This window comes from Schistosoma haematobium, chromosome 1, assembly GCF_000699445.3.
Source record: "Schistosoma haematobium chromosome 1, whole genome shotgun sequence".
Classification (NCBI taxonomy): Eukaryota; Metazoa; Platyhelminthes; class Trematoda; order Strigeidida; family Schistosomatidae; genus Schistosoma; species Schistosoma haematobium.
This window is the reverse complement of record NC_067196.1, coordinates 19,059,115-19,073,822: the sequence shown is the minus strand read 5'-3', so window position 1 is coordinate 19,073,822 and position 14,708 is coordinate 19,059,115. Positions and strand designations below refer to the sequence as shown.

The 14,708-nt window shown below is 32.9% G+C and overlaps 1 protein-coding gene across 1 annotated transcript in view; it reads right to left on the bottom strand.

Annotated features, from left to right (window-relative positions):
- The window catches only part of MFSD3_3 (Major facilitator super domain-containing protein 3), a gene marked incomplete at both ends in the record, with an annotated part of 48,536 nt that extends 34,098 nt beyond the window's left edge, over window positions 1-14,438 (bottom strand). Inside the window, 5 exons of the mRNA XM_051218404.1 lie at window positions 2,263-2,433; window positions 4,144-4,169; window positions 6,482-6,662; window positions 8,263-8,397; window positions 14,415-14,438. Of these exons, the coding sequence (XP_051073330.1) occupies window positions 2,263-2,433; window positions 4,144-4,169; window positions 6,482-6,662; window positions 8,263-8,397; window positions 14,415-14,438 (537 nt within the window). The remainder of the gene's footprint in view (window positions 1-2,262; window positions 2,434-4,143; window positions 4,170-6,481; window positions 6,663-8,262; window positions 8,398-14,414) is intronic.
- Window positions 14,439-14,708: the final 270 nt, after the last annotated feature.

Sequence of the window (14,708 nt, the reverse complement as noted above, 5' to 3'; positions counted from 1 at the left end):
TCTGTTGGGTTTGTTATATTGACGAATATTGTAGATAAGGAAAAAACGTGAGTCGCGTCATGAAATTTACTCAAGAAAACTAGGAGTTGATGATTTTATTCCCTGAAAGTGGAGTTATCAGTTAATGAGTGGCATTTAAGGCATATATGAAGTAGTGTACACCACGTATAACGATACAACTCTGTTAATGATCAGCAAAAATAAATTCCAAAGTTAGACAATTATAAACTAACTTGTCTTAAACGTTATGCAATAATGGTCGTGTGTAAGAGACTGCTTGACTTAATAAATGAACAAACCTCTGCTTCACAGACCATCAAACTTCTTGCAGTAAATTCTTACTGAATTCAAAATAAGCAAAACAACTTTGTAAGTTGCAAGTGTCAAAGGAGACTTTAAGCGCATTATACATAACCTTTAATTGTAACATATCTACCATTTAAATCAACCGTGCAGAGTTCATATTTATTGAACCTTATTAATTAAATTATGGAAGAAGTAACATACATAGCTAGGGATATTTTAAACAAGTGTGGCTGATCCATAGATTCTAGCTAGCACTATGTATCTGGGTATTTTGGGCATCCCATCATTACTTTCGATATCTTAAAGAGACAAACGATCACCCTCAAAATCCAATATTGTTATTACAACGCCCAATTATTTGGAACATAAACATTGTTTTCGGTTACAAATAGCCATTCTCTGGTCAATGTTATGATTATTATCATCACCATACTCATAGCCCTGAAAATCCTTCTCAGCTAAACTAAACATTGGTAAGATATTTCGTTTTCAAGTTAATGTATGTTAATACAAGCATAATTAGTCTTGACATATAAAAATTTCACATTTACTTAAAAACAAGAAGTTTAAGGCTATGGTGAAGTACTACTCAGCGAATAATAAACCGGTCACAGTACCTTTTCGTAAACCCTGTGTCAGACATTCGGATATATAGGAGATCACAAACTGATCTAACTTGGAAATGTAGACCTTTGGATTCGAATTCCGTGATATAACAATACTGCTTGCTCATCACAATACCAAGAAGTCCTATGTCTGATCTCTAATGTGGTGATAAGTATCTCTTGCCGAGCAGCCTTGAACAAGGACAAAACAACTCAGTTCCGAAGATTCATTGGTGTCTCACTAGCTGGTGGTACTTTCGTAACGAAAACCATCATCATTTACAGACAAGAGTTTACTTTTTCTATTTCAATCAACCATAATCAGCGTCCAAGGGGTTTTAAATATCTAATATCAATATTCCTTGAATTATCTGTACAAAAATACCTTCTGCAAGTTTATGAATTTATGTTAAACCTCGTTAGTTTTAGGACAGAAGATAGACGCATTGTTTTGTCATACGAAAAACTTAGAAAATTACTTGATGATTAACTGTCGAAAATGCTTTATGATTTTAAATGGATCAACCGCAAATATCTGGATGATAAATGAAATGTGAAGAAAAAACCAGTGAAAAATATAACCGAATTCAATCAGTTATTATTATTATTATTATCATTATCATTATTATTGTTATTATTATTGTCATTAACACAAAGTATCTGTATTGATATCGACTATCAGTAGTCATATGTTGTAATTTTATGTGTTTGGATATATGCTAAAAGTCGATTATTATAAATCATATGAATTCGAAATACTGAAAGTCATTTTTTATCCAAAAATGTCATACGGATGCATCAACTTTAGATTTCTGATAACAGTTAAGAAAACGTTGCGAAAACTGTCGATTCTTTGAAAGTCATATCTTTAAACAAGTCTTATCAAGGTGAACTCCCACTCAAATCATGCTTTGTGATACAGTGAATAACGGCCACTTTTGTGATGTACATATTGTATCACATTGAAAGATTTCATCTATAAATCAACCTCTAGAAGCACTAAATGAATGACAATTCAGTAAGCATTCACCGTTCCGTTCCAAATGGAAAATTAAGATAAAATACCAAATTCAGAAAATCAGCATTCAATTTCTACATGGTGACAAGAAGTGAATGAATTTATAAACGTAATAACTAATAATTTATCATTTCTTATTTTAATGCAGTTCTAGTCATGTCATGGTTGATAATTAAGGGCTTGAGATAGCTCAAGTCTTGTCAATCCTTATGGAGAGGAAATAGTTACTCAGGGTTTCTCAGTTAATTATAAACATGATCTTTAAGACTCTTCTCAATATGACACAATTAATTATTGTCATCATTATTATTGTACAAAAGTAAAAAAGCTTACATATGCTTTTGTTTGATTGTTATTTTCAGATCTTGAATGTGGAGTTGATATCAATTCAATCAATTCGCACTGATTTCCAGAATTTGTAGATATATTAGCTACATTGACGTTTGATGCAGATTCAGCTGATTTCTTCCTTGAATCTTTCTTCTCTCCGTCTACTAAACCATCCTGATAAAATATAGAATTTAGGAAACACATAAGAGAATATTGTTATTATTTAGATTTAATTAACTGTTTGATAGTTTGTGATGTATAGTTTAATCATCAACCATAACATGTAACGATCAATTGGGAATAATAGAAACTGACTAAACTGAATAGCCATTGCAGTAGTAAGATAGTTGGATTTGATTTTACCAAACGATTATATCGTCTGAAGAATCTTTTACAACCTAGAAACACTCTGTAGATTTATCAGCTCTTAAACAGGACTTCACAAAACTGTTCGTTTAAGATCCTACACTTGACGAAAGCTAACTTCAAATTCCGCAATCGTCCTCATGATGTATATTTCATAATCAACATGGGAAAAATGTCGTTTAGCACAATTTGACAATAAGATCCACATCAACATGCATATGGTGACCAACAGATATTTTCCAATCTATTTCAATAGAAAACATCGATGCTACCATTCATAATTCTAAAAACATTAGAGATCTTAATAATCTTGACAGTAGTACATGCAGTATTCTAATGGACACAATAAATAATTAATAACTAAAATCATTAATGCTAATAATAACAATAGTAACTGAAAATGTATAACTAGAAACAACATACAATTTCATGCTGTGTATTTTATTCTAATAAGATACTCAAAATAAGACCAAAATAGTAATGAATTAATGAACATTTGTTAGACACTAAGTACAACTTTAGTTAGAAAAATATCTATGAAGATGATTTGTAACAAAATTTAACATTCAAAAACAGTAAACAGTTTTGGTCAACAAAAACGAAATCATCATAGAACTTCATATCATTCAATGTTTGTAATAAAATATCTCGATGGTCAAATGAATTTTTGACAAAAAAGTGTAAATAAGTGTTATCTGATGTGAAAATGATGTAAACAGTAGACGACAAGTAGATTATACTGTTATTAATCACGGCAGATTCTAGACACATGCAATAGCACGGTAGATAAAATACAAATGTCATATAAAGTGCTAGGAAATTGTGACCAAATAAAATAAGTTATTTCTGATATTTAACCTCTAATGACTAAAAAGACTGAATGAGTGAGGTTCAATTGTGCAAGTACAATTATGACATAAATGATTAGCCTTAAAGTGAAGAAAAAAATCAAACTAAGATTGTTTTCAGTTCATTGGCAAATTAACGTAAACAACAACAATAAATGTTTCTACGCTTTCAAAACAATTGATATTTTTTATTATAGGGTATTATGGAGGTTGCTAGATTCCAGTTTGTTTCACAAATTGTTGTTAGTTAAACAACTACTGAAAGCAATGGAAAGCTACTTTTTCCTAATAGGAGATGCCTTAGTAGTGGTTTACATGTAAACCATTGAATAGCAACAGTGTGCCGAGGATTGAACACTCGTTACAAAGTTTAAGAATCTCCAGTTTGATCACCGGTGGGGTAGTGAATGAACACTACTGAGGAGTTCCATGCAAGTGTTTCCCAGTTTTCATTTACAATTTTCATTAACATCAGTCCCTAATGTAAACTGTGAAATCAAGGTTTCATTTTTTAAAAATTCTCTTGTACATACAACATACCAACACGAAAGCATATGAATTTATGCATAAACAGCACTTAATACGTTCAAAAATTAAAAGTCACCAGACATGTAACAACATAAATAAATAAATAAATATTGAATTGTATTATTATCAGTGCATAAATTACCTCATGTTTCAAAGAAATATAGTAAACTAGGTTAAAAGAGAAAAAAATAAATCACATTTTCAATTTGTGGTCATTTATTTTTTGAATGCTTATTTTAGATTCATTAAACTAAGTCTGCATGGGTAGTAGAATTATAACAATCCCTAATAGCAACTGATAACCATGGTATCTTAAACGTCTGTTTAAATTTCGTAGCCTCTTAAACAATTTGACTATTAAACAATTATTTTAAAATCCACTAGGAACAAGAACATCCATTGAAATAATGATCCATAAAGTAGACAAACTTGGATTGTAGTATATTTGTATGTGTGAAAGATTGGTGCTTTTTTACCTAGCAATCAGCATTTAAATCAAAAAGCGTTTTCGCCAGAAAATTTTACTCATAAAAAGTGTGTTATGTCTTCAATGAAACAGATAAAATCTAGGGTTGTAGATAAATTTTTCGACTTAATATGAATCTTTCCATAATGAGAACCATCGATCAAAGGGTTACATCTATGATGAATATTATCTGATCTAGTAAGTAAACAGTTATTTGTGAGTATTTTTACGTTGGGATTAAGACTACCAGTAGCATTCAAGTTGTGTTCTGTTCTATTCGAAACACTTCAACTGGACATACCTGCATCCTGTCTTATTCTTTAAATAAAGATTTGAATTTGGTACCTTTCGTTTCAAGCGCTAAGGCGTTACCAAGTGTGTTCTTGAGTTTAAGTACTTATAACTTGCTTGACAGGAATGAAGTTATTAGAAGTTGTTTATGACTTCCCGTTGTTGAAACTCAGAGATCCAACTGATTAGTCTCTATATGAACATAAATATTTGAATACAAGTATATCCAGCTGAGTCCCATTTAGTATGAAACTTAAGTCTTGGATCCCAGCGTTAGTGACAATTCAAATATAGTGAAACATATGACAGAAGTTATATCAAGGCAACCCTTCCATGATGCACATATGACAAGAAAAATCGACCAATTTCAGCCTAAAATTTCCGCACAGTGAAATCACAAATCAATACTGATTGTTTGAAAGGTTGGTTATTTACACTGGTTCGCTTTCACGTCATATCTCCGAATTTCTTAAACGGAAATGTCAAGTAATGTTCAATCAGTTTTAAACTATTAGGATTTTAAAATGTAAGTTCCGTTATCAGAAATATTTTATATGTCAGGGATACCATATTGTTTATTTGTCAGATTGGTTATTTAGAAAAGTATCTACCATTCAACGATTCAATCATTTTTAAAATGAATAATTGCACATTCTGTAGTTTAAATGTTAGACAAAACTTATTCAACGATTTTCTGAAAATTAACAAAATTAAAAACTTAGCAATATGATTTGAAGGTATCTCCCTTTTCTTCTTTTTGAGAAATGATAGATCACAAGGTAGAAACTATTGCCAATAGATTTTAAAAGCTTTTAGCAATGGACTATGGTAGTTTCGAGGACGATGACTGGATGCTTTCCATTAGTGGTTTTATTCATGGTTATTCTAGTCAGCGCCATTCGTTGACATTTATTATTGGAGGCTTAAAGAGTTTCAATCTAGAAAATGATTTATTTTGTAGGTCGTTCTTGAATTAATTATTCAAAGTTGTTAAAAATTCAAATATTATTTTCGGATGGTTTCACTAGCCCTCAACATCAAAAGGCGATGATATATAGTTGTACTTGATAGACGGTATAGGCTCTTTAATACAGTGGTATGAATGATGATGAAGAATAAAATTCTCTCCTACAGTCACACGTTTACAAGCGCTTTCAGAGATACATTATTCACTGCTCTAAATAGCGAGGGGGGATCCTACAAAGTAACAGAGCCAAAGCGAACTCAAAACTCCTAATCTAGACTCAGAGTGGCCATTTATGGGAGTTGAGAAACATTGGATTCAAACAAATGGAAGCTGTAGGACGAAGGATTTTAGTGAAATGAATGACATTTGAACTTAATTGGTTACTGACTTATAATAAATCGTACCTCTTGTGTTTCAGTGTATTTTTGGCTTACAAGTTAGAGAAACGGTCTCTGAAGAAGAAGAAGAAGAAGCCAGTATTACATTAAGCGCCTGAACAATATTTTAAAAAAGTCTAATGGAAAAGGTAGACTCCGAAATATTTAAGGGGTATTTCCATCCAAATATTCACTTCGTACAAACGTTTACCAGGAGTTCAAGTTCAAATAAATGCCTATAGTCCATGTTATTTAACTAGATTACAATCATTATGTATAGAATTTATCTTAGTCAAGTTTTATTGCCATTTCCCATTTAGTAAATTCATCATCATTTCTAATAAATTAGAAGAAAAGCCTAAACATGTCGACAACTTACCAGCATCTGTAACACCTAAATCAATTGGTATTTTATAACTTTTAGTCCACCAACAAGAAAATATAATAGAAACAACAAATACAACTAGAACAAGGGATATAATTGTAACGCATAACAGTTGTAAATAGATTTTCTCTTCTTCACCATCATTACGATGAGCTGGAGATGAAAACTGTGGATACTGAAAATAATTTTTTCAAAGAGAAAAGATTAGACCACACACAAAATGCATTATTTTCAAAAATCAGAAACAAATACTTCTTAGCACAAGGTTTCAATAAATGAATAAAGAATATTTAACATTCAATGATTATATGTGTTATTCTAATCATTTACTTTTTTAAAAGGGAAGTATTTTCAAGAACTAATTCAAGTTCATATTATTGTTATCATAGCGGCAGATATTTTAGTTCGTACATAATAGGATAGAACTTGACATAATTTTATAGTTATATCCCATAAGATTGAAAACTCAGTACGAAAAGAACAACTATCAAGTAAGATTAGATTAAATAAGAAACTTCAGATACCTTTGACTGCTTCACATAGTCAATTACTTCAAAGAAGTTCGAATTAATTTTGTAGACAGTTCTATTCATCACAGCATAATCTGTGATGAAAATGAGTGAGTAAAGGTGATACTTCAATTGTGATACACATAATAATGGAGGATAATTTACTAAATGCATACAACTTTAATTTCAAATAAAGCGTAATATTTAATTCTCTTTGGAAATAATGGCAATAGCAGTCAGTAAACACATCTAGGTAATAGCAATATCATAGGAAAGTAATGTTACCAAAAACATTTCACTGCTCCGATTAAATTTTCTGGTACAGATTTTAAGAAACACGAACTTAATCGCTAATTTTTGGGAAAGGGCAATCTCACTGTTCGCATAAAACAAAAGACCCAACAAATCCCTCGTAGAAAATTCACTGATGCTGTGGTGTGTGCTACTTATATTGACGTAAGTAGTATATGAAGTTACTCGTGAACAGTAGGTCTGGCAACAGAGAGACAAGAGGATCGAACAGTAAAGAATGGAAACAGGATGCGATTTGTATGAAAATGCAAGAACAATGAAGTCTGAGTCAATTTGGGACAATTGATGGACATTTTGCAAATTAAGCATTTACTTTATGATTGCTAAATTTTGTTAACAAGTCCTGTAAGTTTGTGTTAAATACATTCGACTGTCCCCACTGGTGTTCTTGTTCACTACAATACAATTGAAATAGGTATGAAATGTTTTGACATTATAGATGGTAAGTAAAGAGCAATCTATGTTTGAAATTTTCAACAACTTTTTCTAGACTTTTTAAGTTATGATAGATGAAGTAATTTAAGTTTATTTATGTTACAATCGAATACTAATTGTATTTACAGTGAAGAAACGTTTTCACTGACCGGGTAGATATCAGTTTGAGATAAGTTATTTGGACAATTGAAGAGTCTATCTTGAAATTGATTCCCACTCTGCTGACGGAAAATAAATATTTGCCAAGAATAATCATCATGTAACTATAAATAGCATAGCTATGTCGGCCAATGGAGTCATGGTGAACCATTATAAATAAAAATATCTGTTTCATCAGTGTGTCTAAACTGGGAGTTTACGTATTCAATCAGTTTTCAAATAAAGGGTTGTATTGAAACTAACCAAAATGTCCTCTATATTCTGTACATATACACAAATACGACGTGAAAAATGTCTGTAATACTAAGAATATTCTCACAAAGTTAAATGCGTAGGAAATATTGTTGCATCAAAACATACCAGTTCAACAAAAAGTGAATCTTCTGTACTTCTTAGACGATATTTCAATCTTTCTTGATCACTTAAGTGACTACCAGTTATATTAATAAGTATCTGGAATTTGTCTACAGGAGATTCAGAAATTTCTACTGTACCCTAAAAGATAAAAAGTAAATAGGTTTGTAGAATGTAAAATCCACTAAATGCTTTATTGATACAGATTACATGCTATCATTACAAAGAATCATGAGTTCTTTAAGAGTTAAACGAAACTACAATATTTACAAAATGACTTTTAAATTTTATGCTAGGAATTTTGTTGAAGTACCCTAATATGATACCATCAAATGAGTGATGAGTTTATAAGATAATGAGCGCTTCATGTGTGATGGAAATACGATAATCGATTTTAAATGGATTTTATTAGAGAAATCGAACGAGCGTTTTATGTTTATCCATCTATCACGCTACTTGCATACTAACTCACATGTTTGTACGCAGAAACCTTGAATGTATTTATCTGAAACTTTGAATTTTGAGGGTCTATGGTGAATAAATCCAAGTTCCAAAAACGTTCAGGTGTTACTCAATTCATTCATACTAAGATAATACTGGTATGGGTTGTAAAACGCATTTGTCTAATAAACCAACACTGATTAGCCTAAAAGTGCAGAGATCCAATGTATTTTCGAAAAAATTTATTTTTCGTCGAAATAAACGAAAAAATCTAGTTTAATACACAGATGTATATATGTTTATGTACATCTAAAATAAACATAATATATTCTTGTAAAAAACAGTAGCGTACCACTTTATTGCATTAGTAAAACGATGTAAGTAACATCATTATTCGTTGTGATAAAAGAGTGATTCAGAAACTATACATCTCAACATAAGAAATAGTGGAAATAAGAAAGGCATATTCCGAAGAACTTGACGCTGCGAGGGACTAAAGCTTTTAACAGTGCAATAGCTCGGCATCCACTTGACACCGGGCATACCGTCGATATTATGCGCGCGTTTAAAATTATCAATAGACAAAGAACTACTACCACTCTCCGCTTTGCTGAAGCCATTGCAAATAAGAAAATGAAACCGGACTTATGCATCCAAAAAGAGACTTTAATAAACTTATCACTACCCTGGTAATCTTTTTGTAATCTTTTTGTTTCTGTTTGTTTTGTGTTTTGATTATTTTATTCATTTACTTATTCTAAGATAATTTATACTCCCCCCCCTATTACCTAATTCTTAAAATAAATTTTATTCACACATTTCCATCACCTGTTCCTCTTAAATCATCTTAACTTTCCAAACCCTATTTAATTATTATTACGTAATCTACCTTATCATTATTTAATTCCAATAATCTCTACAATTATCACACAATTTATGAACTTCACTAAATTATTACACCACCCACCCTGGATTAACCCCCCTCTTTTGACCTCTGACATGTTTCTAGCATATATATATATAGTTATTATTGTAATCAAGTTATTTACACTCATTTATGCCAATTGTTTTCACACTATCTCCATGTAAAAATTCTATCACAATTTTGGTTTGTAAGCAGCTGATGAGAAACCTCGAAATAATATGAATTCATACTATTCTGCATCAATGTTTGTTCTTGCTCTATTTAAAGACGTAAAATGTTGTATACGATGGAAACTAATGTGGGTAATCAGGAAATATGAGCTCGTGTGTCTGTTGTTCTATTAGAAACAGCTTTTGTTACATAGTAATATTAGATGAAAAACCCTTGAGAACTAGTGAAGATTTAACTGTTAATTTGTCCTTGTTGAAATTACTACTTAGTGTTTAACTATGACTCAGATTTTCACAGCAAGGATAATATCAGTACATCAAGGAGCTTCAATTAAGTGAACTAAAGTAGGAAATGTTAAACATTGGCTTTTGTCTTATTAACTAAGTCAATAAGTACAGAACAAACCATTATTTGTCTGGGCAGATATTTTCCAATCGAGTAATTAACAAGCGGAATTCTTTGCTACAACATGTAGTCACAGTTTTATCTGTTGACGAATTGAAAACAAATTTATACAAACTGATCCGTTCTCGTCTCTAGGACCACAAAAAGCTTGTGTCATTCCAAAACTGACAGTGAGATTAAAGCACACCATATCACGTAGTAAATAAATGAACAATATTTAACAATTAAACGGCAGATCAGTTATATCATGTGTAAAATTCATAATGCATTAGGAGCTGCATAAATGCAATAAAAGATTCTGATTCAGAAGCCAAAACATGTCGTTATTTGGCTTCAAACCAGATACAACTATGAATAAACAAACATGAAAAGTATATTCAAATGAAGATCGGCAATTTCAAAATGGTGGAGGACTACGTTCGTAACAAATGAAAACTAGTGAAATAAATTAGGTCTCTAGAATAAAAGCCAGTGAAACCGCTCAACGTACAGGTGTCAAAAGTATTCTGAGTTTGGTAAAACCCTAACCAGTAACATTTTCTAAAATCAAAACGTACCAATCCAGTAAAATCAGGAGTTAGAAGCGAAGAGGCTCGAAGATGTATTTGATAGAATATTGATACATCGATAAGTAACTAGTCTAAACTGACCAGTGGTTGTAGGAGAAGTCAAGCAAGGTGCACTCACTCGTGATCTGGTGCGGTTGAATGACTGAGCGTCTTCAGCTGAGTGAGCCCATTAAAACTAACGCGGCCAGCATAAAATACCAAAGACTTACAGAGCTATTGATTTCGAGGATTTATTTACCACCAGAAACCGAACACCTTGTTACAATAGTATAAAATTATACGATACCATCCTTCAATATGTTGGTCTTAACACTTATGAACTTGTAAATATTAAAACCAATACAGCGATGTTTCTGCAACTATATAAATTATCAAGTAACTACATTTAGTATTCTTACATTTCAACTAGCCATATTCAGTCAAGAAAAAAACATGAGTTACACCGAAGAACACCTTACGACAGACATATTTTAAAATGACGCAAAGATGCTTGCAAGATCTCTGGGTAAAGACGAAACTATTCTCAAATTTCACGATGGGAACTTACCTCATACGGATTCTGAAGAATAAGGTCCCAGGACCGGCTGAGTGGTAATCTTGACAATAACTCAGGCTGGTCGATGAGGATGAGATCATTGAAGTCTCCTGATTTGACTAAGTAAATTCTAAGTAAGTGATATCATAGATGTTTAATTAAAATAAGTGTTACCTTAAAATAAAAAGACAGAAAGTAGAAATAACCATATTATGTGTCGTAAAATCTATGGAATGGGCGGAATAACCATGAAGGAAAGTTTCGCGGTGATTTGTAGATATGGAACAGTTTACTCTACACTTGAGGGTAAGTTGTGTACCGAGGGAGTGTGCTGAGAAATATTGAAATCTGTAGAAGTGAAAAGTGTACAAGCAATAAACAATTACCCAAATTCATTTAATCGTAACACAGTCAACAGTAATTTGTAATGAGGGCGTGATATTGTGACATTTTAATAACAAAAACTAAGGTTAACATAATAAGACGTTGAATACAAAGTGTAGCACGTATTATTAGCGTTTACTTGCAGGCAGGAACAATCTGAAACACAACACAACAGTCAGGACTAGCAGATGCCACTCAAGTGAGAACACGGCGTGCGAGCACAACAGAGATATATTAGAAATTGAATTACGCGGTTCTTGTACAAAAAGAGAAGTCTATTACAAAATAGTTTTACTCATCATCCAGCAGGTTTAGTTTGCGCAAGCTTTGTTCTTCTTCTTCTAATACGTTCACTTTCTGTTGTCCTGCAATAAGGAAAACAAACTTGCATTAGTAAATGATTTTTGATACTGTTACACTACCCCCTCTCTTCATGAGGCACTGTCCTCAGTGCCTGGTGCTGGACATGGGTATGCTACCCCTCCTTCTGGTGGCACTTCATAATGGCTGACGGCAGTCGGGGGGTTGACAAACGGGGTATCTAAGTGCACCGTTGTCTTGTCTGGCTTTAATTGATTGTAGTGTACTGTTATAATATCGTCTTGGGGTCGTTGGGGGTTACGTAAGACGAATGTAGTGGGAGACCGCGTAAACACAACTTCGTAAGGTCCTTGCCAAGGGTGATGGAACTTGCTGCATGTCCCCGGTGAAGCCAAAGGGCGGTGCAGCCACACACGATCTCCGGGTTTATACACAGGTCCGTTCGTCTTGCGATCGTACACGTCCTTTTGGTGCTTGCTGGCATTTTGTAAGTTGATCTTCACTAAGCGATAGGCGTCGGTAAAACAAATTCTTAGCCCAAAAATGTAAGGCAATGAATAATAGGATTTGTTAGGTTCCGTTTTCAACGGTGGCGAAAAATAAAAGGATTATATTCTAACCGTTTATATTGTTCCGCCGAATCGTCGAATATCATATAAAATTCGGAGCTCTTGATGTTCGAAAAGATTTCTTAACTGATGTACGGATTTCACTCACTCAACTTTACTTGTAATTTTAAATGAAACGAAGGTAAATGAGTCACTTTTCTGCGACAATGCTTCGACAACAAAAGCTAATCTGGTTTGTCAGTAATCTGACCACCTTCCAACATCCAATACCAGTCGTGCTTGTGATGGGGCATTTAGCGCTTAAACCCCAAGGTATGACTTTTGGTGAATAGCTCTTGTTCTTAAATGGTTGTAGATGATTCTCCAGCAGTAATCTAGATCCAACAATTTTTGAGTGAAAACCTCGGAATTTAATGAGATGCCTGTATCTATGACTTACGCCGGAGCATTATGATTTTTGTGAGTGGTAAAAAATACCTTCCGGGAAGAATATGTATTGTATAAACAAACATGAACAAAATGCTCCAAAACGACGGAATCGGATTCAACTATTTCTTAAATATAAGAAGGTTTCTATTTACAATCCCTATTGTCTATGGTTGGACTAATCACAACCCATTACCTTTGCAAGTGTTCAAGAGAGCAGTTAGCTATTATTTCCTCAACAAGCATCAAATCTAATTTTTGGTACAAATCTAAAAATTGTGAGATATTTCTGGTGAACTATCCAGTTGCTTAGTAGCATCCCTTGATCACATTCGTTCCTTTGGCTTTCGCTACTCTGATTCCCAAACCATGAAAAGCTACTACATTAGCTCTGAATGACTGAGCTGTGAACCCGAGGAATCCAAATAGCGTACCAACCATACTAACGACTGAATTTAACCCCACATCTACATCACATAGACCATAAGACATGACGTTATCGGTATCAACAATAGTGAAATATTTTCTAATTTGCGCCAGATGAACAAGGACAGATGAAAAGAATGATAACCAAAATTGAATGTAACTTCCAGCCTTTGGTAGGTTCACGTCTCGCCTGAAGGTACTTTGTGTGCTCAGGGAGTGTTAGGATCTGTAAATGAGATTATCTGGAAGTGAAATGATTGAGAAAAAAGGTGGATCGACGATTCCCTAAGCACATGGAATAATGAAAGAAATCGACAGCAATTATATATATCATAAACGTAAGACTAAGACAGTTTGGTAATCGAAATTAGAAGACGACAGCCCAAGGATTTGCTTATGTCTCAGAATGTGTATTCAAGTAATTGAATTGTCTACCATATGAAGTAGCGATATATTGGTAATCGCCAAATACACTCTTCCGATCTCCTCGACTCTGTCTTTTGATTTCTCTGGGTGGGAACGAATTATATTAGAAGGTGTTACTGGTAAAAGCGTTGTAAAACACTGAATACCTGTGTCATCTTCAAAGTAATTGAATTGTCTAGCATATGCAGTAGTGATAAACAATCAATCTGTAATCAAATTGAATGAATACAACTAAACTTAAATACTGGTAGCATTGGATTAGCACCAGATTTATACCCCATTGTGATTGAATAAGATTTTTATTGACTATGGTACATCGAATCGTCAGCAATTACATTAGAACAGAAATTGTGCTGACAATAGGTACCTAGTAATATTATTGTAGTAAAATAAATCCAGGACGTCATTTTACTAGTTCAAACCGAATCGTATTGAAATGCATCCAAATTTCTGTTGTCAATTAGTAGACGTGCCTCAAGTATTTATTCATCAATATGACAAGAGAATGTTAATTACAAGCAAAAGGACAGGTGATGAAACAAAAGCATATTAAGACTCACGTGTAATGCATTCGAGTTTGCCATACAGTTGAGGACAAACTAAAGAACTAAAGCATCTGACAGTTACATGCTCAGATATCGTATTCCAAAATGAGCGTATGGTTATAAACATTTAACCTGTCCGTATTAAACACCATAAATACTCACTAAATGAGAAACGTTACTCCCACACTTTTCACAAACACAGAGTAGTAGAACAACACGGTAAGATGGAAAAGATCTTTGACGAAAAATTAGGGATTAGTTGGTTAATCGTGCCAATAATTTTGTTTAAACAGTTGTTGTTTTTCGGAA